General features: G+C 43.8%; 2 protein-coding genes across 2 annotated transcripts in view; both read right to left on the bottom strand.

Annotated features, from left to right (window-relative positions):
- Positions 1-12,052, bottom strand: part of LOC128601829 (uncharacterized) — a 17,283-nt gene extending 5,231 nt beyond the window's left edge. Inside the window, exons 1-15 of the mRNA XM_053615226.1 lie at positions 12,022-12,052; positions 11,516-11,773; positions 11,168-11,425; positions 10,805-11,062; positions 9,997-10,257; positions 9,822-9,918; positions 8,226-8,268; positions 7,996-8,082; positions 7,735-7,742; positions 5,451-5,479; positions 4,807-5,079; positions 2,674-3,027; positions 1,160-1,408; positions 525-788; positions 173-430 (exon numbers count right to left, since the gene is read on the bottom strand). Coding sequence (XP_053471201.1) covers positions 173-430; positions 525-788; positions 1,160-1,408; positions 2,674-3,027; positions 4,807-5,079; positions 5,451-5,479; positions 7,735-7,742; positions 7,996-8,082; positions 8,226-8,268; positions 9,822-9,918; positions 9,997-10,257; positions 10,805-11,062; positions 11,168-11,425; positions 11,516-11,773; positions 12,022-12,052 — 2,728 coding nt within the window. The remainder of the gene's footprint in view (positions 1-172; positions 431-524; positions 789-1,159; positions 1,409-2,673; positions 3,028-4,806; positions 5,080-5,450; positions 5,480-7,734; positions 7,743-7,995; positions 8,083-8,225; positions 8,269-9,821; positions 9,919-9,996; positions 10,258-10,804; positions 11,063-11,167; positions 11,426-11,515; positions 11,774-12,021) is intronic.
- LOC128602028 (B-cell receptor CD22-like) lies at positions 12,033-26,009 on the bottom strand. The gene is made up of 7 exons (XM_053615539.1): positions 22,826-26,009; positions 20,231-20,518; positions 18,566-18,823; positions 13,647-13,904; positions 13,284-13,541; positions 12,936-13,193; positions 12,033-12,830 (listed from the first exon to the last, which is right to left on the bottom strand). The coding sequence occupies exons 1-7, from the start codon at positions 22,920-22,922 to the stop codon at positions 12,127-12,129; spliced, it is 2,121 nt and encodes a 706-aa protein (XP_053471514.1). The 5' UTR covers positions 22,923-26,009; the 3' UTR covers positions 12,033-12,126.

Raw genomic sequence — 26,009 nt, 5'->3', positions numbered from 1 at the left:
AAGCTTCCTCGAGACAACGTCCATTGTTAAAAGCGCCATACAAATAAAGCTGAGCTGAATTGAATCGGAAAGATCCAAGAGAAGATGCTAATCTTAAACCAGGACCTCAGATTTTCGAGCACTTTGTTGAGTTTGTTATGGTCAGCAATTTGCTCTGAATTCAACCACTTACCCAAAATAATTAGAGTCGCTCCATCGGAGTTCTTCTCTCCGTATCGATTTCTGGCCTCGCACTTGTATTCGCCGCTGTCCTCAGAGCTGGTCCGTCTAATGAAGTATTGTTTTCCTGTTCCTATAAAAGTCGTTCCTTTATACCAGGCGTAGTCCTCCACAGCTGGGTTAGCATCACTGTTGCAGGTCAGAGTCACTGGACCACCCTTCATTATCTCACCTGAGGGTCTGACGGACACTGAGACTGTCTTTGGAGGATCTGAAGGATGACAAAACACAAGATATTTCATTTGTAAAGCAAAACGTGTATGAATGTCTGCAAGATTTATTGACTCATACTACGTAACACTTACACAAAACATTTAAGACTGCTCCATCAGAGTATTTCTCTCCATATTGATTTCTGGCCTTGCACTTGTATTCTCCGCTGTCCTCAGAGCTGATCCTGCCGATAAAATAATTGTTTCCTGTTCTTAATAAAGTCGTTCCTTTATACCAGGCGTAGTCCTCCACAGCTGGGTTAGCGTCACTGCTGCAGGTCAGAGTCACTGGACCGCCCTCCACTATCTCACCCGAGGGTCTGACGGACACCGAGACGCTTTTTGGAGGATCTACAGCTAGGAAGACAATCAGAACAATGCTGCACGATGGTGTTTTCCTGTCAGGACGGAACAGGTGACTTCCTGTTCCGTGACTATATCATTACCTAATATGTTATTAATATATTATAGTATTTGATGTGAATTAAGCAGTGCCTGCAAGGTTATTTCCAGACTGCGCATTGAGCTAATCAGCTAGCAATAATAACAACAGCGTCTTACTCACCTGCGACTAGAATGAGTTTGATTGTTTAGGAATTCTTTATCAGACTTGAGAAAATTAGAATTATATTCATAACCAAATTCAATTCGAATCATGAATAAAGAGATTAGTGGTGGGAATCCTTGAATTTTTTTCCCTGAAGGTGGATGAATAAATGCGCACTTACAGTGGACATTAAGCGTGACAGCAGGGGAGCGATAACTTTGTCCCTGTACAGCACAGCTATAGCTTCCTGCATCCGCCTGACTGACCCATGGCAGATGAAGCGGGTCAGACCCGTAGAAGGAGTATAAATAACGTCCATTTTTGTACCAGATGAAAACCGGAGCGTTGGTCAGTCTGCAGGTGGATTTACACATCAGAGTGACTTCACCTCCTTCAACCACACTCTCAGGAACCATCTCCACCTGAAGCTCTGTGAACGAGAGGAACGACGGGAAAAACACAAGGCTGAAGTCTGCTTCTTTTCCCAAGTTTTCTTTCCATTTAAAACATGCTGAAGTGATGTGATGTTGCTTCTGGGGGGCATTATATGCTAAATTTTTTCATTTATTTAAAAAAAGAAAAAAAAAGAAAGAACAACCCCCCCATACCCAAAAACAGTGACTGGAATCGATCAGTCACAGTAAATATCCTTCCCCTTGTTTCTATAGAGTCAAATAATATAACAATATTCACAAATGTAATGAAATGTGCAACAACAAAAAAAAAGTGATGCACAAAAATGGCCATAAATGTGAAAATATGCTGAATAAATATGAATTATTTGCGGAGAAAAAGGTTAGCAATGTGACAGTGTGATGTTAGATACACAGGTACTCATGTCTTGTTGGCGTAAACTACCATCTACCAGCTAGCGTAGTTGATTGATGAAATCCAGACCAGACAAGACAAAAAGGTTCATGCAACGTACAGTAGAATATATTTAGTAATGTGTCTAATTCGCTAACAAACGTGACTACTGGTGTGAATTACACAATGTAATCGTTAGCATAATGTTAGCCAGCTTCCAAAAAAAAAAAAAAAACTCGCCTAGTCACCATAAGGAAGCACCCCCCCCCCCACCGCCCGATAACTCAGACGCTATAAAGGTAAATACTGTTAACGCATATTAGCCATCTTTTCATCATGTATCATGTGTAAGCGTGTTTAGTACATCCATACTACTACTACTACTACTACTACTACTACTACTAATAATAATAATAATAATATGCCACAGTATTTCACACACAGGGTGGTGGTATTTGAATATTTTAGCCGTTCCTTTCAAAGAGCTAGGGGAGTGTGAGGGGGGAAGAGGAGGGAAGAGGAGGAAGAGGGGGTGTGAGGGGGAAGAGGGGGCATGAGGGGTGTGAGGGGGGAAAAGAGTGGGAAGAGGGGGGTGAGGGGTGGAAGAGGGGGTGTGAGGGGTGGAAGAGGGGGGAAGAGGGGGAAGAGGGGGTGTGAGGGGTGGAAGAGGGGGAAGAGGGGGTGGGAGGAGGAAGAGGGGGTGTGGGGGGTGGAAGGGGGGAAAGAGGGGGTGTGAGGGGGTGTGAGGGAGGGGGAAGAGGGGGTGTGAGCGGGGGTGTGAGGGGGGATTTGTGAGGGGGGGATTTGTGAGGGGGGGTGGGGTGGAGGGAGTGTATATAAAATGACTGACAGGAGTTTTGTGTGGATGAAGTCTAACGTGGAGCTTACCCATGACAGAAAGGCTGACTCCACCTCTACCTTGTACTCTTCGCTCAGATGTCATTATAATCGTTGCGTAATACTTCCCTTGGTCGTGTTCTGTCACATTGCTCAGTGTAAGGGAGCAGTCTCGCGGAGTGTCTCTGCCGTACCGAACCCTGTCTCTGTACTCGGGGTCTAAAGCCAGATCAGAAGACTCGTTCAACACAGCTACCACCGACTCTTCCTTGCTCCAGAAAACGCTCTTAGAGATGGCAAAGAAATGATATCTGTGAGAGCAGCCCATAGTCACTGTGGATCCCCTTAGAGCACAGACGGAGTGCAATGTGTAACGCACGTCCACATTTTCCTGAGATTCAACAACTGAAACACAAAATACCAACAAAACAAAATGTGTTAGTAATAATAATAATAATAATAATAATGGAAAACTGCTTGAATCGGGTGGTTGTGGCTCAGGTGGTAGAGCGGGTTGTCCAGTAATCATATGGTTGGCGGTTTGATCCCTGAAATCCTGGAGGGACTGATCAACTTAACACACAGCACATAAAAACAAACAAACAAATAAATCATCTTCCATACTTTACTAGATGTAGAATTTGGGGATTTCAGGCTCTCTGATATAAAAATGCCATTCGCAAACAATACAGTTTTGAACGACTCACTAATACAAACAAATCGGTACCGGTCAGTCAGTTCCTTTACACAAACACACACACACACACACACAACCAACATCATGATTATTACATTTTACATTTACAGCATTTATCCAGAGTGACTGACATTGATCTCATTTATACATCTGAGCAGTTGAGGGTTAAGGGCCTTGTGGTAGCTTGGCAGTGCTGGGGCTTGAACTCCTGCCCTTCTGATCAGTCACCCAGATCCTTTAACCACCGAACCACCCCTGCGCCCCCCCCACAGTTATCAAACTGAAACGGTTGTGATATATGAAAGGAAGGAGAAAGGCTCTGTACATATATATAAAAAAATGTAAAAAATGAACACGGTTTAATGACAATAGCGTGTAAATATGTTGGTAAAGATGGAAAGTCCTTTGGGCAGAAGTAAATTGCGCAATAGGTGACGTCATCGTTACAACATGACATTGCGCAATATTAGCAGCAGGACATTGTGCCATAGTCAGGACTTACATACACATGTATGAAATGGTTTATGAGTGTGTGTGTGTGTGTGTGTGTGTGTGTGTGTGTTTACATAACAATCTCTCCCTCTCTCCTTCTGTCAAGCCACACATGATTTTATGGAGATGCCAGTGATCCTGACCCTTCCTGCTCTCCGGATCTGCCTGATCCATCCTGATGCCCTACATCTGGATGGAGCTCTCATCAACTGGAGGCTACAGCCTGGAGATCGCTGAGGACAGTACCGCTTGAAGTCTTATGGAACGTCCACATGGATGTTCTCGCTGTGGTTGCTGGGATGACGGTTGCTGCGATGGCCTTGGGACTGCAATGACCACATGCAGTTTTACACTCGGGTCTCCTTTAGCGAACAGTGGACTAGTTCAACACACAGACTTCACATAAAACCATAATGAACTTTCTTTTACTTTCACACTATCCGTCGTTACCCAGATGAGGACGGGTTCCCTTCTGAGTCCGGTTCCTCTCAAGGTTTCTTCCTCGTATCATCTCAGGGAGTTTTTCCCTCACCACCGGCTCCACCGGCTCACTCAATAGGGATAAATTCACACACTTAAAATCTCCATCCTGTGTTTATGTGTTTCTGTAAAGCTGCTCTGAGACAGCGTCCGCTGTTAAACGCGCTACACAAATCAAATTGAACTGAACTGTGTGTGTCTGATAAGATCTGTTTGTAAATGAACCACCGAAGACATTTTTAATAAGGTTCTCTTTCCATGTTTGCGGGTTAATATGAGGAAGCGCTCAGACAAGCGTTGGCTTTAATCGAGCGAGTCAAATTCAAAAGCCTTGAATAATGCTTTTAAATAAATAAATAAATAAATAAACAACCAAAGGTACTCGAGTGCTGATATCTCCCTGAGCGAATGCGCTGGAATCCACAAGGTGTTTCTCACGGAAAATAACCCTCCACCTCTACAGACTTCAACAGAGGGATGAACTTCTCACGTGAACACGTGATGCTCAGACTCACCCGTCATTACGAGCAGAAAGAGAAGAGAAGCAGGACGAACGGACCGGAACGACACCATCACGGCCAAGTCTACACACAACAACCGAGAGGTTTTCATTTCTTCTCGATAATCTGCACACAATAAACAGCTTGTTAGATAAAGAATGATACGATATGATATGAGCACGTGCCAGACCTGACCTGTGCGGTGACCTCGTTCGGCCCCGTGTGAAACACGAATCTGAAAGTTATTGTATAAAGTGTACGTGGTGCGATGAAAGGGTGTGATCTCACCTCGTTGTTCCGCGGTTTATAATCTCTTGCTGGTTAGTGAGAGATGAAGACCCGGTCGTGAGGTTTTCATCCGCGTGTAACAGTCCAGGATTTCCACATTTCCACACTTCTCTAGCAACCCAGCGCACAGGATGTTGTGACATCAAGCTGTGTATGTCACTGTGCATCAGCACATCATGGGCACATAAGGCATGTGATTTACATACACGTTTTAAAAAATATATTTTTGACAGTGCATTAAAGTTTTAATGTATAGGGAATCATGCCTTTTTTGGGGAGTATCGGTGCAGTGAGATTTAGCCCTAAAGAGAGTGATACAACAGTGTTTTAGTCCTTTAGTCTGTCCAGCTCTCTGACCTCAGCGCTCTGACCAAAACAGTGACTCAGTGACAGCAAACAACTACACACACACACACACACACACCACAGAACAGATTCGATTTTAGCTTTCTGTCACTCCAGCGCCAGTATCTCGAATTCATTCCGTCAGATTTGAGTCATTATCGTCCAAACTTGTGTCCGTGCTTCAGTTAGCCAGAGTCTAACATGTTCTGTGGTGAGCAGAGCTGTTATGATGCTACCTGAGCTAATGCTAACTGGATGTTAGCCTAATAATGAAGTGGGTTGGTGGTATCTGAGTGGTCAAGACGTTGGAATTCTACCTTCACAATGAAGGTTGTGAGGTCAAGTCCCGGCACTGTGAAGCTGCCTCTACTCGGCCCCAGAGCAAGGCCTTTAACCCTCAACGGCTCAGTTGTATAAATGAGATAAAAGTCACTCTGCATAAGGACGTCTGCCAAGTGCCATAAATGCCTTTCTTATGGGGGCAAGAAAGTCCTCTATAGATCATCAAGGACAAATAAGTCCTCTATAGATCATCAAGGACAAATAAGTCCTCTATAGATCATCGTGGTTCATCGTGGCTCATCGGGCGTCGTGGTTAAAGCAAGTAAAATGAAATCAAATTCAATTACAAATTGTGCTTTTTCAATAACAATAAAGTTAATCACTCAAAAGCAACTTTACAATTATTGGACCACTTGAGACGAACTGACCCTAATATGCCGTTGAACGTCGCTGGGAAATGGTGAGTGAGAAAAAAAGAAAGCTCTTGTGCTTTTGCTCCTTAGGAGCTAACAGCAAAACTGTGCTAACTTCTCACAGACTTCTCACTAACTTCTCACAGAAATAAGGAAAACGTAGCACCAACCAACACATTCGCATCCGGAGCATTAAACACACCACGGGTATTTCAATCTGAACACACTAGAATGTGTTTCGTTGAATTCTGACGGTTGTCAACATAAAAGAAACCCGCAGTAGTCGAGGTAAGGATATTTTAAAGCATTTAAATCCAGCCTGGGAAGATAGATGGAGATGTACATGGATATTTACCTAAAATAAATTGGATATCTCCAAGAATATATCTCCAAGAGATTGCCTGTGTCAGGAGGTTAAGACTTGGCCAGAGATCTGTGGGACACGGTTGTGTTTCGGATCAGTCTGAACCCTACTGAAAACCTGTGGCCTGAACTCATGAGTTCCTTTCATGAAAGTTCTCCAACCCACTATGACATGAGACAGCATACAGTTTAGCCCAGGGGTGGGCAGTCTTATCCGGAAAGTTCCGGTGTGGATGCGGGTTTTCATTCCAACCGAGCAGAAGCCACACCTGAATCTACTGAAAGCCAAGATCAACTGATTAATCAGGTGGAATCAGGTGTGTCTCCTGCTTGTTTGGAATGAAAACCGGCAGCCACACCGGCCCTTTCCCGATAAGACTGCCCACCCCTGGTTTAGCCATGTCACCCTGCAGTTCTTGCCTGGTTTCCCACTGAAGATAAGCAGGGTTGAGGCTGGACAGTACCTGGACGGGAGACCTCCTGGGGAAAACTGTGGTTGCTGCTGTTATTAGTGAGGCCAGCAGAGGGCGCTCACCTTGTGATCTGTGTGGGGCCTAAAGCTCAAGTATCCTGACTCTCTGTGGTCATTAAAAATCCCAGGACACTTATGGTAAAGAGTAGGGGTATAACCCCAGTGTCCTGGTGAAATTCCCCCACTGGCCCTTCTCTATAATGGCCCCGTAATAATCTCCATCTCTGAATCGACTACATCACTCTCCTCTCCACTAATATCTGGTGTGTGGTGGGAATTCTGGTGCAATATGGCTGCCGTCGCATCATCCAGGTGGATACTACACACTAGTGGTGGTCGAGGAGATCCACCCCCCCCATACCATGTAAAGTGCCTTGAGTGTCTATAAAAGCGTTATAGAAATGTAAGGAATTATTATTATTATTATTATTATTATTATTATTATTATTATTGTCAAACACACCCGAGATGTCAGCACTGACAAGGTCCTTTATTTGAGGTACAGGATTCACACTTCACCAAACACTTCTCTCATTTGACATTTACTCACTCCAGTTTAAAAAAAAAAACAACTTACAATGCACAAAAAGAAAAACACAATATTATATGGTATGTGTTATACAAAAAAAAAATGAAATAAATAAAACACTTAAGCATTAACTCCATTTTTTTTATTATAAATGTAAAGATTTCATTTCTGAACTCTTCAAACTCTTCACCACCGGAACCGAGGTGGCGTCTTGTTTTACCCATGGGTACGACTGACGATCTCAATTATGCCTTATTGTCTGGAAAAAAACCACAAACAACACACACACACACACACACACACACACACACACACACACACACACAGGGGACGATGTTCAACAAGAACGTGAAATGCTTCCACCATAACACTGTTAGATTCGACACTGTGTTGTAGGCCTGTTTAATCCCCCCAGACCCCCCCCCCCCCCCCCGATAAAATTTAAACCTTGTTTGTAGTTTATTTCAAAATAATTTCGGTCCAGATGTGCGTGTCCGTGAAACATCACTTACTGTGAGTGTGCTGTACAGGTCATTGGAGGACCTGGTCGTGGGGTCGAGAGTGATATATGGGCCGTGTACCACGTGAACGCCGTCATTCTGTGGAGAGAACATTCAGCAGCACACTGTGATGAACTGATGAGGGTTTTTTTTTTTAACGTGAGAAAAAGACACAGAACGAAGCCACGTGTTTAATGATCCGTATGTATAGACGATACACGTGTGTGTTCTGTAACACTCACCACGTAGTCATGTTTAACCGTGACGTTCTGCTTCCTCTGTCTCCTGCTCTCAGGAAAACAAGTCAAATAGGTCAAGAACAAAAAAACACTCTGTTTGGTATTTATTTAATAATAATAATAATAATAATAATAATAATAATAAAGTGGTGAGATGAGGGGGAGTTGTTATTTTCCTGTAACAGCACATCCTGAAGTGTTTTATTGCCCTTATATCACAGGATCATTTTTTTTTTTTTGACAAGGATTGCAGTTTTTTTAAAACTTATTATGAACAAAAGATGTTTTGCTCATCGAGTTACAGTTACGCACAGGACAGCTGTGGAACATCTGCAAGACTCGTAAGTTCCTTCTTTTCACATACAGCTATAAGCAGTCATTCCCTCAGCAGCTTGGAATCACATCAACGAACGTCGAACTCCGATTCCCAGAACACCCTGTGGCCTATAATCATGGCCGCTCCACACGGACTCCAACACCCAGCTCACAGGATCACGGTCCTGCAGTCCTGATTACTGATCGCTCTCACCTGGTTCCCATGTTCCACTACACTATATACACACGCTCAGTGTCTCTGTCTGTCTCTCTTTCTCTGTCTCTCTCTCTGTCTCTCTCTGTCTCTCTGTCTCTCTCTCTGTCTCTCTCTCTCTCTCTCTGTCTCTGTCTCTCTCTCTCTCTGTCTCTCTCTCTGTCTCTCTCTCTCTCTCTCTGTCTCTCTCTCTCTCTCTCTCTCTCTGTCTCTGTCTCTCTCTCTCTCTGTCTCTCTCTCTCTCTCTCTCTCTCTGTCTCTCTCTCTCTCTCTGTCTCTGTCTCTCTCTCTCTGTCTCTCTCTCTGTCTCTCTCTCTCTCTCTCTCTGTCTCTCTCTCTCTCTCTGTCTCTCTCTCTCTGTCTCTCTCTCTGTCTCTCTCTGTCTCTGTCTCTGTCTCTCTCTCTCTCTGTCTCTCTCTCTGTCTCTCTCTGTCTCTCTCTCTCTGTCTCTCTCTCTTTGTCTCTCTCTCTGTCTCTCTCTGTCTCTCTCTGTAGTCCTGATTACTGATCGCTCTCACCTGGTTCCCATGTTCCACTACATTATATACACACGCTCAGTGTCTTTCTCTGTCTCTCTCTCTGTCTCTCTCTCTCTGTCTCTCTGTCTGTCTCTCTCTCTGTCTGTCTCTCTCTGTCTCTCTGTCTGTCTCACTCTCTGTCTCTCTCTCTCTGTCTCTCTCTCTCTGTCTCTCTCTCTGTCTCTCTGTCTGTCTCTCTGTCTGGAAATGAATCACTCTCTAAGTCACCTTGTTCTTAGAGTTGTCTTTTTCTAACTGCGAGTGTCTTTTTAATCGCCTGCCACTTTTTCGCTTTGTATAAAAACTTGTCCACTGTCCTGAGAACTTTTCCGTGTTACAGTTCCATCTCTAACGGTTACAAAGCACTGACTCCAGTAAGACTTCTTACACAAACGTTAGACAACTGTTATAAACCTCTATAACAGTTTTGTTGACCAATCCGACTTGAGAATTCCGCAGTACACCTGAAGATGTTCCTGTTAAATAACTCGAGTAAAAGCAGAAACATATCCAGACACCGAACACGCATGTAGGAAGACGGCGGTGATTTACCTCATGCAGAAAAGTCCGGCTACGACAGCCCCGATGGCGCAGCAACCGACGCCAACAGCGACACACAAAACCGTGAACAGGTGCAAAGATGGACACCCTGAGAGAGGAAAAACAATCCGTCACCAAACCTTAAAGATATCAAATTCACATTCAGAAATGCGATCACGCGTCTTACCGTTTGAAGTGACCGGCACTGCAGCGGCGCTCTGACTCCCGAATTTATTATGAGCCACGCAGTAAAACCATCCACTGCTCCTGGAGCTCAACGTGAAGCTGTAACTCTGTCCAGATCCTACAGGTGAGCTTTCATTCACCTTATACCAGGTGTAGGTCTCGACAGGTGGGTTAGCATCACTGCTGCAGCTCAGAGTCACTACACTGCCCTCCACTATCTCACCAGAGGGTCTGATGGACACTGAGACATTCTTAGGGGCATCTGTAAAAAAATAAATAAATAAAGGACAATATAACAGAGGTATAAGAATATGTCATGAATTCCGTATGTGTCATGATTAATGCTGCAGTGAGCACTACTTTCATGTCGTTTTGGTTTATTTATTTATTTTTTTGTCCTTATCTCCACCCCTGTCCTGTGATTGGCGGGTTACCCTATTGTGCGCACCTGTTCTGTATTCGCTTGTTGATTGCTCGGTCTACGGAGCGTATACAGTATACTCGGCTGTCTTTAAGTCTTTAAGTCCGAGTCGTGTTTCCCTAGTGAAGTGTTTCCAACTTCCTCATTTCTTGCACTTCCTGTTTTTGACTCTCGCCTGTTTTTTTTTTTTTTTTTTGATTTATGGTTATGAATTATCCTCGTTTAATGCCGTCTGCCTGTGTTATGACCCCCGGCATAAACTTTGACGAGCGCTCGTAGGGTGTCGTCTTATAAAATCACGCGGTAAGTTTTTATACTTATCTTTCTCACCCGCATGCTATAGAACAGCGAGAGAGGATGCCAGTCGGTCGAGCAATCGAACACTTACACAAGACATTTACAGTCACTTTATCGGAGTACTTCTCGCCGTATCGGTTGCTGGACTTGCACTTATAGTCTCCGCTGTCCTCAGAGCTGATCTTCATAATGGTGTGGGTTTTTTCTGTTCCTTTATAGGATTCGCCCAAATACCAGGTGTAGGTCTCCACAGGTGGGTTAGCATTGCTGCTGCACGTCAGAGTCACTACACCGCCCTCCACTATCTCATCCGAGGGACTGATGGACACTGAGACGCTTTTTGGAGGATCTGAAGGATGCAAAACATGACAAAAGTACAATATATTTAGGTTTTAAGTTATTATACGGTGTGTCTGAATTTCTGTGAGTTTTAGAAACTCTTCTAAACACTTACACAAAACATTTAAAGTTGATCCGTCTGAGTATTTCTCTCCGTATCGGTTGCTGGACTTGCACTTGTATTCGCCGCTGTCCTCAGAGCTGACCCTGTTGATGGTGTAGGTTGTTCCTGTTCCTACGAAGAAGGTGTCTTTATACCAGGTGTGGGTCTCCACAGGTGGGTTAGCATCGCTGCGGCAGGTCAGAGTCACTACACCGCCCTCCACTACCTCACCCGAGGGACTGATGGACACCAAGACGCTTTTAGGGGCGTCTGTAAAAAAGGACAATAGAACAGAAGTGTAAGAATATTTAAGTAGGACGCAGTCGCTCAGCTGGATGTCAGTTGCAATAAACCACTTACACAAGACATTTACAGTCACTTTATCGGAGTACTTCTCGCCATATCGGTTGCTGGACTTGCACTTGTAGTCTCCGCTGTCCTCAGAGCTGATCTTCATAATGGTGTGGGTTTTTTCTGTTCCTTTATAGGATTCGCCCAAATACCAGGTGTAGGTCTCCACAGGTGGGTTAGCATTGCTGCTGCACGTCAGAGTCACTACACCGCCCTCCACTATCTCATCCGAGGGACTGATGGACACTGAGACGCTTTTTGGAGGATCTGAAGGATGCAAAACATGACAAAAGTACAATATATTTAGGTTTTAAGTTATTATACGGTGTGTCTGAATTTCTGTGAGTTTTAGAAACTCTTCTAAACGCTTACACAAAACATTTAAAGTTGATCCGTCTGAGTATTTCTCTCCGTATCGGTTGCTGGACTTGCACTTGTATTCGCCGCTGTCCTCAGAGCTGACCCTGTTGATGGTGTAGGTTGTTCCTGTTCCTACGAAGAAGGTGTCTTTATACCAGGTGTGGGTCTCCACAGGTGGGTTAGCATCGCTGCGGCAGGTCAGAGTCACTACACCGCCCTCCACTATCTCACCCGAGGGACTGATGGACACCGAGACGCTTTTAGGGGCGTCTGTAAAAGGACAATAGAACAGAAGTGTAAGAATATTTAAGTAGGACACAGTCGCTCAGCTGGATGTCAGTTGCAATAAACCACTTACACAAGACATTTACAGTCACTTTATCGGAGTACTTCTCGCCGTATCGGTTGCTGGACTTGCACTTGTAGTCTCCGCTGTCCTTAGAGCTGATCTTCATAATGGTGTGGGTTTTTTCTGTTCCTTTATAGGATTCGCCCAAATACCAGGTGTAGGTCTCCACAGGTGGGTTAGCATTGCTGCGGCAGGTCAGAGTCACTACACCGCCCTCCACTATCTCACCCGAGGGACTGATGGACACTGAGACACTTTTAGGGGCGTCTGTAAAAAAGGACAATAGAACAGAAGTGTAAGAATATTTAAGTAGGAAGCAGTCGCTCAGCTGGATGTCAGTTGCAATAAACCCCTTACACAAAACATTTAAAACCGCTCCGTCTGAGTATTTCTCGCCGTATCGGTTGCTGGACTTGCACTTGTATTCTCCGCTGTGCTTAGAGCTGACCCTGATGATGAAGTAATTTTTTCTTGTTCCTATGAAAAGGTTGCCTTTATGCCAGGTGTAGCTCTCCACAGGTGGGTTAGCATCACTGCGGCAGCTCAGAGTCACTACACCGCCCTCCACTATCTCATCCGAGGGACTGATGGACACTGAGACGCTTTTTGGAGGATCTGAAGGATGCAAAACATGACAAAAGTACAATATATTTAGGTTTTAAGTTATTATACGGTGTGTCTGAATTTCTGTGAGTTTTAGAAACTCTTCTAAACACTTACACAAAACATTTAAAGTTGATCCGTCTGAGTATTTCTCTCCGTATCGGTTGCTGGACTTGCACTTGTATTCGCCGCTGTCCTCAGAGCTGACCCTGTTGATGGTGTAGGTTGTTCCTGTTCCTACGAAGAAGGTGTCTTTATACCAGGTGTGGGTCTCCACAGGTGGGTTAGCATCGCTGCGGCAGGTCAGAGTCACTACACCGCCCTCCACTATCTCACCCGAGGGACTGATGGACACCAAGACGCTTTTAGGGGCGTCTGTAAAAAAGGACAATAGAACAGAAGTGTAAGAATATTTAAGTAGAACGCAGTCGCTCAGCTGGATGTCAGTTGCAATAAACCACTTACACAAGACATTTACAGTCACTTTATCGGAGTACTTCTCGCCGTATCGGTTGCTGGACTTGCACTTGTAGTCTCCGCTGTCCTCAGAGCTGATCTTCATAATGGTGTGGGTTTTTTCTGTTCCTTTATAGGATTCGCCCAAATACCAGGTGTAGGTCTCCACAGGTGGGTTAGCGTCACTGCTGCACGTCAGAGTCACTACACCGCCCTCCACTATCTCACCTGAGGGACTGATGGACACTGAGACACTTTTTGGAGGATCTGAAGGATGCAAAACATGACAAAAGTACAATATATTTAGGTTTTAAGTTATTATATGGTGTGTCTGAATTTCTGTGAGTTTTAGAAACTCTTCTAAACACTTACACAAAACATTTAAAGTTGATCCGTCTGAGTATTTCTCTCCGTATCGGTTGCTGGACTTGCACTTGTATTCGCCGCTGTCCTCAGAGCTGACCCTGTTGATGGTGTAGGTTGTTCCTGTTCCTACGAAGAAGGTGTCTTTATACCAGGTGTGGGTCTCCACAGGTGGGTTAGCATCGCTGCGGCAGGTCAGAGTCACTACACCGCCCTCCACTATCTCACCCGAGGGACTGATGGACACCGAGACGCTTTTAGGGGCGTCTGTAAAAAAGGACAATAGAACAGAAGTGTAAGAATATTTAAGTAGGACGCAGTCGCTCAGCTGGATGTCAGTTGCAATAAACCACTTACACAAGACATTTAAAACGGCTCTGTCTGAGTATTTCTCGCCGTATCGGTTGCTGGACTTGCACTTGTATTCTCCGCTGTGCTTAGAGCTGACCCTGATGATGAAGTAATTTTTTCCTGTTCCTATGAAAAGGTTGTCTTTATACCAGGTGTAGGTCTGTACATCGCAAAGCTACGTGAGTCACTGGACTGCCCTCCACTATCTCACCCGAGGGACTGATGGACACTGAGCAGAGTTGGGTATAATGTAACTCGTTACTGTCTAATGACTTTTTCTTTAATGACGCAGTAATGTAACGCATTGCATTTTAAATGGATACAATTTGATTACAGTTACTGACGTCAATAAAATGACGTTTACTGTGTTGCAAATTTATGGTTAAGAAAACAATACTAAGTAAAATGCATTTTTAAAATAAATCATGTTTTGCCCTGAAGATATTCTCTTTCGCCCCCGAATACTTCTCCACTCGGAGCGGTTCGTCGCTACGTAACTGAATGTCAGTAAAAGAAGACGGCGGTGTTGTAATTTTATATCTTCAGTGAACGGAGGCGAGACCGATCAGACAGGGTTTACAGGAACATACGTGGAAATGCTCGTGTCTTATTGGCTGACGGCGTCTCAATTCTGCCAAACGCTAGCTCACAGTCAGTGTGAGGGGAAAATGGACGTACGCAGATTTATTATTTTTTTTAAGCAGTAAAGGTGTTGAAACTGAACCAGTATCATCCTCTGACGCTGAGCAGGAAAACACGGCGTGTAAACGTCTATGAGTTCCAGTTTACGTGAACGTGATCTGAGCAGAGCAGAAGGAAAGATAACGTACTCTGCATAGCGCTGTAGCAGCTAAACCCATACACTGATAGCATAGCTGTTCCTCCTCTTGACTACACGTAATTGTAGTATTGTAGTATACGGAGAGAAATACGTGTGAGAAATACTTCTCACACGTAATTGCACCACACATAATCTTCTCATTACTCCTCTCCACACCTCTGACCACTTCTTTATCCAGTTCTCTATTTCTCTCCCCTCACCACCATCAGTGTCTCCTCCCTCTATCTCTTTTCGTCGCAATCTTCGCTCCCTTTCCCCCTCACATTTCTCCTCCGTTGTCACTACCTTACTTCCCTCCGAAAGCCACCTTTCCTCACTTGACCTAAACACCGCAACCGACATGCTATGTTCCACTCTAACATCTTCTCTTGACAGCATATGCCCCCTAACCTCCAGACATGCTCGCACATCACCCTCTAGTCCTTGGCTCTCAGAAGCTCTGCGTAGCAAACGGACCAAACTAAGAGCATCTGAAAGGAAATGGCGCAAATCAAACAACCCAATTGACCTAACCAATTACCAGACAATTCTCTCTTCTTTTTCCAATAGCATCTCCATTGCTAAAGCCACATTCTACCAAGAGAAGATTCTTAGTTCTCCCAACACCCGCATTCTTTTCAAAACCTTTTCCTCTCTACTCTGTCCCCCTCCTCCCCCTCCCCCTACTTCTCTCATTGCAGATGACTTTGCGACTTTCTTTACCAAAAAGGTTACATCAATCAGAAACCTGTTCTCAGCCCCAGACACGCATAGACTGACTCCTCCTCCGGGTAACTCATAACTGACTTCCTTCTCTCTCCTCTCAGAGACTGATGTCTCTAAACTCCTCCTCTCTAACCATCCCACAACCTGTCCTCTTGACCCTATCCCTTCTCACCTTCTTCAGTCCATCTCTCACACACTATTACCTGCACTCACTCACATCTTTAACACATCGCTCTCTACTGGCACATACCCTACCTCATTTAAGCAAGCCCGGGTTACCCCACTGCTTAAAAAACAATCACTCAACCCTGCTATAGTTGACAACTACAGACCTGTTTCCCTACTCCCTTTTCTTTGGAAAACTCTTGAAAGAGCCGTTTTTAATCAACTCTCAAATTTTCTCTCACAGAACAACCTCCTGGACACCAAGCAGTCTGGCTTCAAGAGCAACCACTCCACGGAGACTGCTCTGCTTTCCGTCACTGAAGCCTTACGACTAGCAAGAGCAACCTCTAGATCATCTGTCCTCATCCTACTTGACCTCTCTGCTGCTTTCGACACTGTGAACCATCAGATTCTCCTGTCAACTCTCTCCAGCCTGGGCATCACTGGAACGGTTCTGCGCTGGGTGGAATCCTATCTCTCTGACAGATCCTTCAAGGTATCATGGAGGGGAGGTATTTCTGAAACTCAGCAACTCGCAACTGGCGTTCCACAGTAGTCAGTTCTGGGTCCACTCCTATTTTCTATCTACACCACATCTCTAGGGGAGGTGATTGAGTCTCATGGCTTCTCATATCATTGCTATGCTGATGACACCCAGCTCCATTTGTCCTTCCAGCCTGACGATCCATCCGTCTCTGCACGCATCTCTGCTTGCCTTTCGGACATCTCGGTCTGGATGAAGGAATACCATCTTAAACTTAACCTGGCAAAATCTGAGCTTCTTGTCATCCCAGCCTGTCCCTCAATCAACCACAACCTCACTGTACAGCTCGACTCACTCACACTCATGCCAACCAGGACGGCCAGGAACCTTGGGGTGATTCTTGATAATGGCTTGACCTTTGCAGACCATATCTCAGCAACTGCAAGGTCCTGTAGGTTCATCCTTTACAACATCAAGAAAATCCGACCCTACATCACCAAACAGGCTACACAGATTCTAGTGCAGGCTCTTGTTATCTCTAAACTGGACTACTGCAACTCACTGCTTTCAGGCCTCTCAGCCAGCTCCATCAAACCCCTTCAGATGATTCAGAATGCTGCGGCGCGCCTCGTCTTCAACCAGTCCAAGAGAACCCATGTCACACCCCTCTTCATCTCCCTCCACTGGCTTCCTGTAGCTGCCCGCATCAAGTTCAAGGCCTTGATGCTCACCTACAAGACCTTGTCAGGAACAGCACCCTCCTACCTCAACTCTCTCCTGAAGGCCTACGTTCCCTCTCGCAATCTGCGATCGATTAGCGACCGACGTTTAGCAGTTCCAACTCAGCGTGGCGCTAGGTCCCTTTCCAAAACCTTCACACTAACTGTTCCTCAGTGGTGGAATGCACTTCCAATATCAATCCGGACCGCAGAATCTCTCACCATCTTCAAAAAACAACTAAAGACCCACCTCTTCAATGAGCACCTAACAAACTCATAAAAAAAAAAAAATAATAAAAAAAAAAATTGCACTTACACCTCTACTCTGCACTTTGCTTCTTCTGGAATTCAATTAATGGATCTCGTATGGTAGCACTTATTGTATTGTTCTCTGCTTGATATCGCTTTGCTTGTATCTTTCTCATTTGTAAGTCGCTTTGGATAAAAGCGTCTGCTAAGTGCATAAATGTAATGTAATGACTAGCAACACCAAACTAGCCTAGTCAGAAAATGTTTATATTTTATGGGTCTGGTAGTTCTACACACAGTGACATCACCCGAGGCAGGTTTTATAATAAATCAGATTTTTTCCGATCATGTCATACTTGACGCAACTGAGTTTCTCTGAGTTTCACTTTGAAGTGTATTTTTGTAGGTTTGATAAACGTGAAAGTAAATCGTGATGAGTAATCTGATGACTTTTCACGTGCAGTAATCAGTAATGTAATCAGATTACAGTTTTAAAGTAGTAATTAGCAATCTGTACTGGATTACTTTTTCTTTTTTTTTGAGTAACTTACCCAACACTGATGCTGAGACCCTCTTAGGGGGATTTGAAAAAAAAAATTAATAAACACTAAATATTTAGGGTTTAAAAGCAAACTGTGCTTTTAGTGGGCCATCACTGCGATCAAATGAGAGTATACTGGGATTAGATGAGAGTATACTGGGATTAGATGAGAGTATACTGGGATTAGATGAGAGTATATTGGGATCAGATGAGAGTATACTGGGATTAGATGAGAGTATATTGGGATTAGATGAGAGTATATTGGGATTAGATGAGAGTATATTGGGATTAGATGAGAGTATACTGGGATTAGATGAGAGTATATTGGGATTAGATGAGAATATACTGGGATTAGATGAGAGTATATTGGGATTAGATGAGAGTATACTGGGATTAGATGAGAGTATACTGGGATTAGATGAGAGTATATTGGGATTAGATGAGAGTATATTGGGATTAGATGAGAGTATACTGGGATTAGATGAGAGTATACTGGGATTAGATGAGAGTATACTGGGATTAGATGAGAGTATATTGGGATTAGAATAGAGTATATTGGGATTAGATGAGAGTATACTGGGATTAGATGAGAGTATACTGGGATTAGATGAGAGTATATTGGGATTAGATGAGAGTATACTGGGATTAGATGAGAGTATATTGGGATTAGATTAGAGTATATTGGGATTAGATTAGAGTATATTGGAATTAGATGGTGGTATATCGCTAGTCCAACTCCAATGTTCATAGAATAATCTTAGATAAACTCACTACTCTGGTTTAAGTGACCTATTTGGTAATATTTTGGGATGTAGGACCTGTTGTGTACATGCTGGTGGTTTAATAAAGGTGGATGAATAAATGCGCACTTACAGTGGACATTAAGCGTGACAGCAGGGGAGCGATAACTTTGTCCCTGTACAGCACAGCTATAGCTTCCTGCATCCGCCTGACTGACCCTTGGCAGATGAAGCCGGTCAGACCCGTAGAAGGAGTAGAAGGAGTATAAATAACATCCATTTTTGTACCAGGTGAACATCGGAGTGTTGGTCAGTCGGCAGGTGGATTTACACATCAGAGTGACTTCACCTCCTTCAACCACACTCTCAGGAACCATCTCCACCTGAAGCTCTGCGAACGAGAGGAACAACAGACGTACAGAATACTATCAACTCTCTTTATATATCATAACAAACTAAATGTGAATGTCATGCATGAATATCCCTAAAATAGTTTTTTTTTTTTAACATATAGAAATTTCTGTTGTAAATCCAGTGTTTAATATACTATTTTCATGTTCTGTAGGAGGACTGTTTCTGAACACTTCCTATTTGACTACTTCCTCAGGGGCTCCACCTCACCTACACAGATGATATTCTTATACATGTCGGTTATTCTTCTATAAGAATGACCAGAATATATATGGTTAATTTTCTCGGATGAGGGAAAAACCATTCGATAAACATTCAAACAAACGAACGCCTGAAGAAGAATCGTGTGATATGGAGAAAATCACTCAGGATTTACTACTAACATGCTCGATATTCTGTGAACATGGCAGTTGTAAATGGAAAAAGAACGGATTATTTTAAGAAAACGGGGAAATGAAATTCATGACCGCAGGGAGTTGTACATTTTTGGAAGATTCAGACAGTACTTCCTTGTCTGGAGACATGTCACGTCATGCAGCAAAGATTAGAAGCACTGTTCGTTACTGTGTTCTTCACATGAAGTTACCTGAGATTAACTAGTTTAATTCCATAGGACTCATGATGAAAAGTTCGCTATGAGCGACATAGCAGTGGCTAAGACAGTCAGTTATCTAAGCTAAGACCTAGCAGTGGCTAAGACAGTCAGTTATCTAAGCTAAGACCTAGCAGTGGCTAAGAGAGTCAGTTATCTAAGCTAAGACCTAGCAGTGGCTAAGACAGACAGTTATCTAAGCTAAGACCTAGCAGTGGCTAAGACAGTCAGTTATCTAAGCTAAGACCTAGCAGTGGCTAAGACAGTCAGTTATCTAAGCTAAGACCTAGCAGTGGCTAAGACAGTCAGTTAGTTACACATGCTGACGTGCATTGTAGCATCTTGATAGGTTATATCACTGTATCTCTCGATTAACGGTCCGGAGTGCCCCCTCTCAGTCATTTACACTGAGATGACACTCCCAAATGCCCCTTTACCCCACCTCCATCTGTATCTCCATGTTCAGAAAGAAAGAACATGGCTGAAATCTGCAAGCGCCCAGAACAGCCAGATAATTCTCCGGTGAGTAAAAGCAAACAAATGCAAACAAACAAACAAATGCAACACTGCCAGCACACATTTTTCTACAGCTACGGCTTTTAAACTGCATTAATACAGAGCGGGAGGATGATCCACCTGAGCGCATATTTAAAATGAAAAGTGAACCTATCTGGCAGCCAGAAGCTCAAGAAAAATCAAGAGGAGGGAGAGAAGAAACAGGACGGTTGGAAGTGGTGGAGATAATGACGAATGGATTAAGGATAATTCAAGACAACGACAGCTGATGGAGCTCACCTGTGACAGAAAGGTGAACATATTGATCAGTTGTAGCTGTTTTGCAGTGATATGTCCCTTGGTCCTGAATCGTCACGTCACTCAGTGTGACGCTGCAGTAATTCAGTGACTGTACAGTGTACTGAACCCTACTGCTGTACTGAGGGTCTGTAAACAGATCGCAAGACGTTGTAGTAGAGTACACGTTGCACACAAACGGATAGGTGTAGGTCCAGCCCAGGGTCACTGTAGATCCCCTTACAGCGCAGACAGAGTAATCCCGAGTACACGGCTGCTGAGAAACAACTCCTGCAACAAAAAGTGGAAAAAAAACACCAAAAGTGTTAATAAGGATCACATGGGTCTCAGGCTGAGCTCATTTAGAACTAAAATAAGTAAAGGGGTCTAGGGTGTAAAGGTGTCTAGGGACACAGATGTATACTGTGTAAAAGTGTCTAGGACACAGGTGTCTAGGGTGTAAAGGTGTCTAGGATACAGGTGTATACTGTGTAAAAGTGTCTAGGGACACAGGTGTCTAGGGTGTAAAAGTGTCTAGGGACACAGATGTATACTGTGTAAAAGTGTCTAGGACACAGGTGTCTAGGGTGTAAAGGTGTCTAGGACACAGGTGTATACTGTGTAAAAGTGTCTAGGGACACAGGTGTCTAGGGTGTAAAAGTGTCTAGGGACACAGATGTATACTGTGTAAAAGTGTCTAGGGACACAGGTGTCTAGGGTGTAAAAGTGTCTAGGGACACAGATGTATACTGTGTAAAAGTGTCTAGGACACAGGTGTCTAGGGTGTAAAGGTGTCTAGGACACAGGTGTATACTGTGTAAAAGTGTCTAGGGACACAGGTGTCTAGGGTGTAAAGGTGTCTAGGGACACAGGTGTCTAGGGTGTAAAAGTGTCTAGGGACACAGATGTATACTGTGTAAAAGTGTCTAGGACACAGGTGTCGAGGGTGTAAAGGTGTCTAGGGACACAGGTGTATACTGTGTAAAAGTGTCTAGGGACACAGGTGTCTAGGGTGAAAAGGTGTCTAGGGACACAGGTGTCTAGGGTGTAAAGGTGTCTAGGGACACAGGTGTATACTGTGTAAAAGTGTCTAGGACACAGGTGTATACTGTGTAAAAGTGTCTAGGACACAGGTGTATACTGTGTAAAAGTGTCTAGGGACACAGGTGTCTAGGGTGTAAAGGTGTCTAGGGACACAGGTGTCTAGGGTGTAAAAGTGTCTATGGACACAGATGTATACTGTGTAAAAGTGTCTAGGACACAGGTGTCGAGGGTGTAAAGGTGTCTAGGGACACAGGTGTATACTGTGTAAAAGTGTCTAGGACACAGGTGTCTAGGGTGAAAAGGTGTCTAGGGACACAGGTGTCTAGGGTGTAAAGGTGTCTAGGGACACAGGTGTATACTGTGTAAAAGTGTCTAGGACACAGGTGTATACTGTGTAAAAGTGTCTAGGGACACAGGTGTCTAGGGTGTAAAAGTGTCTAGGGACACAGGTGTATACTGTGTAAAAGTGTCTAGGACACAGGTGTATACTGTGTAAAAGTGTCTAGGGACACAGGTATCTAGGGTGTAAAAGTGTCTAGGGACACAGGTGTATACTGTGTAAAAGTGTCTATGACACAGGTGTCTAGGGTGTAAAGGTGTCTAGGGACACAGGTGTCTAGGGTGTAAAAGTGTCTAGGACACAGGTGTATACTGTGTAAAAGTGTCTAGGGACACAGGTATCTAGGGTGTAAAAGTGTCTAGGGACACAGGTGTATACTGTGTAAAAGTGTCTATGACACAGGTGTCTAGGGTGTAAAGGTGTCTAGGACACAGGTGTATACTGTGTAAAAGTGTCTAGGGACACAGGTGTCTAGGGTGTAAAAGTGTCTAGGGACAGGTGTATACTGTGTAAAAGTGTCTATGACACAGGTGTCTAGGGTGTAAAGGTGTCTAGGGACACAGGTGTCTAGGGTGTAAAGGTGTCTAGGGACACAGGTGTCTAGGGTGTAAAGGTGTCTAGGGACACAGGTGTATACTGTGTAAAAGTGTCTAGGACACAGGTGTCGAGGGTGTAAAGGTGTCTAGAGACACAGTGTACAGTAATTAATCACTAATTACATTTTTAATCAGGTTGCCAGTTCAGGTTTAAATCATAATAGGGTAAGAGTGAGTTTAAGAGAAGTGGAGCCGAGCGTTTAGCTTCAGTCGAGCAAGTATTTCAATTCAAAAGCCTCAAATCACGCTTTCACATAAACGTTTCCTCATTAGAGAATAAAGTTTAGAGAGAATACGCAGATGAGAGCGTGTAATCTTTCTTTGGATGAAGCACATGCAAAATTGTCAACATTCCTATTTTAGTTAAAGCGCAAAAAGAGTGTGACTCAGATCCATATGTACACTTACAGTATAGTAGCATTCAAAAGAAATATATATATATATATATATATATATATATATATATATATATATATATATGTATGTATGCTGGAGTGCCGATATCTCCCTCCTGTTAAACAAAACCCAAGGTGTTTCTCACGGAAAATAACCCTCCACATCTACAGACTTAAAGAGATGGATGAACTTCTCACGTGAACACGTGATGCTCAGACTCACCCGTCATTACGAGCAGAAAGAGGAGAGAAGCAGGACGAACGAACCGGAACGACACCATCACGGCCAAGTCTACACACAACAACCGAGAGGTTTTCATTTCTTCTCGATAATCTGTACACAATAAACAGCTTGTGTCATTGAAATAAATGCGTTCAGTTAGATATGAGCACGTGCCAGACCTGACCTGTGTGGTGACCTCGTTCGAATAGAAATATGAAATACACCTTACCTCGTTGTACGAACTCTGAGCGGTTGATGTTGAAATGAAGAATCAGTTCTGAGCTCAGAGTGTGTGATAGTCGCTGGTTTCCACATTTCTTCATTACGCACCGACCACAAACCACGAGAGATTGTGAAACGCTCTACGCCACAAGTGTGTATCCTAAAAGTAGACACTGAGAACCCAATGAAACAAACGAGACAAAAATATTATACTCGGTCATTTATTTATTGAGGGAAATGATCCAATATATGCACACACACACACACACAAACAAAATATGGCCAAAAGTTTGTGCACCCTGACCATCACACCGGTATATGTTTGTTGAACGTCCCGTTACAGATTTATTCCCCCTTTGATGTTATAATAAGCGCCACTCTTCATGGGAAGGCTTTCCACTAGATTTTGGAGCATGGTTGTGGGGATTAGTGTTCATTCAGCTACAGTGGGGTTGAGGACATGGCTCTGTGCAGGACGCTCGGGTTCTTCCACTCCGACCTTAACACACCGTGTCTTCCATACTGGACAGATTGGAAAATGATCAGGCAATGGTTTAAAAAAAAAATTATTTATTTTTTCTCAGTTGTGTGTGTGTGTGTGTGTGTGTGTGTGTGTGATATACAGTACTGTGCAAACGTCTTGCGCAACCAAAAAGAAAACCCCACCAGATGTACTGTGACAGATCCTCCTAAATACTCAGTAAACCCTGCCAGCTCATTTCCTTCTGCACGGAGCGTACCTGGGACCGACGATCCGAGGCACATTTTCTTTACAACAGTAAACGTGTACGCGCCTGGCACTTACGCAGTCTCATATACGACCGCAATTCCAAAAAAGTTGGGACGTTGTGTGAACTGTCAATAAAAACGGAATGCGACGATTTGCAGATCTCACGAAACCCGTACGTTATTCCCAACAGAACACGGAAAACATGTCAAATGTTTAAAGTGAGGAAACGCAGCCTAGCGTTTAAAGGGGGGTGGGGGTGGGGGGGATAAGGCGATTTTAAATTCGATGGCCGCAAGACGTCTCAAAAAAGTTGGGACCGGAGACAACAATAGGCTGGAAAAGTAAGTGTTACTGAAAAGAAACAGCTGGAGGAAGATTTCACAACTAAGTAGGTTGATTGGGAACAGGTCTATAAGATGATTGGGTATAAAAAAAAAAGAGTATCTTAGAGAGGCGGAGTCTTTCAGACGTAAAGATGGGATTGAAGTGTAAGTTGCTCTAAAACCTGTATATACCTTTCAGCATTGATGTTGCCCTTCCAGATGTGCAAGCTGCCCATTCCATAAGCACTAATGCACCACTATACCATCAGAGACGCAGACTTTTGAATTTTTTTCTTCCTTAAAACGCTACATTTCCTCAGTTTAAACATTTGTTATGTTTTCTCTGTGGATCGGGTGGTAGAGCGGGTTGTCCACTAACCGTAGGGTTGGAGGTTCGAGTCCCGGCCCACGTGACTCCACATACCGAAGTGTCCTTGGGCAAGACTCTGAACAAATCATTGCATTCTGTTTTTATTTACATTTGACACAGCGTCCCAACTCTTTTTTGGAATTGGGGTTGTATACATCGTGTTACCGATCAATAAAAGATGACTCAGCCGATGTGACATCATATACAGTAAGGGGATGTGGTGAGTCTCAGACTGGATATCGAGTCAAAACATCTTGAGAAGGAGAAATGACACATGCTTCGTGTAGTTTATTTACGATGTTATAAGTCTGTCGCGAATGATGTACTCCACGGACGTACGTCCGGTGCGTTCATACATAAGCTCACATGCAAACGTTTGGTCGTTTCAGAGTGGTCTTACAGCACGACTGGTACGGAGAAGAAACATGTAACCGAGGATGAAAGTCACATCCTAAACGGACGTGTTCCGGATGAGCGGACATGCTTTTCAGTCACTTCTAACCAATGCGGAACATGACGTAGACGTTTTACTTCTACATGTACACCACTGCTCGGAAATGTTCAGGAAAGCATCGGGGGATTTTTGGTTCTATTAATAGCAAGAACGTACAAATACATATACACACACATATACGTTAATAGCAGTATGCAACAGGAAGTTTCTACAGAGTTGAGCAACGTGTTATAGCAAGACGCCTCATGGCGGGCGGTGTACTAAGAGTGATCTATTACACACAGTTCATACTTTTCATTTATTTATTTTGAGAAATATATAGCAATGGCATTTATAATCTTTATATATATATGTACAGTATGAGCGAGGTGGTGGTATGGCTGCGTTCCCTTTGACATGATAGAAATTATTCAGAGAAATTCTGAGGAAAAAAAAAAAAGGACGTGTGCTAACCTAAACGTGAACTTGCGTAACTTTCCTGAGAACCGAGTCACGCTGCTAAAATTTAAACCACCAACCACGATGCATTTAAAAAGCATGCACGCTGGCGCCAACTCTGAGGGTAAAATAAGATAACCTACAGTGGTGTTGCGATACGGTGTGATGTGATGTTGTGAACTGGAGTGCTATTACCACCCCAAAAATGTACATGCTGGGAGACTTCACAAAGTGATGTGACTGTTACAAAGTGCTGACACTGGAGCAGAGGATGGTTGTTAAAATAGAGGAAGCACAGGGGTCTGTTATTGAAGTCTATATATATATATATATATATATATGTTTCATCGGATGGTCTGACGTCCTGTCGAGTCAGACACTGATGTTGGTGAGGAGCCCTGGGGTGCAGTTCATCCCAGGAGCGAACTCGTCAGCGGGGTTGAGGTCAGGAGGACTCTCGAGTTCTTCCAGCATGTCTTCATGGAGCTCGCTTTGCGCATGCGAAGTTCGGGTGTCCATATACTTTTGGCCATGTCGTGTATATACAATATTGACATTTTACTCGTGTAGAACTGCATTAAATAGGCTACATGGGTATATCAGTAAGACACTGGGGGAATTAAAGGGTGTTTATCACGGGGTCAGGT

This window comes from Ictalurus furcatus, chromosome 26 (assembly GCF_023375685.1).
Source record: "Ictalurus furcatus strain D&B chromosome 26, Billie_1.0, whole genome shotgun sequence".
NCBI lineage: Eukaryota > Metazoa > Chordata > Actinopteri > Siluriformes > Ictaluridae > Ictalurus > Ictalurus furcatus.
This window is presented reverse-complemented; position numbering and strand designations above follow the sequence as displayed.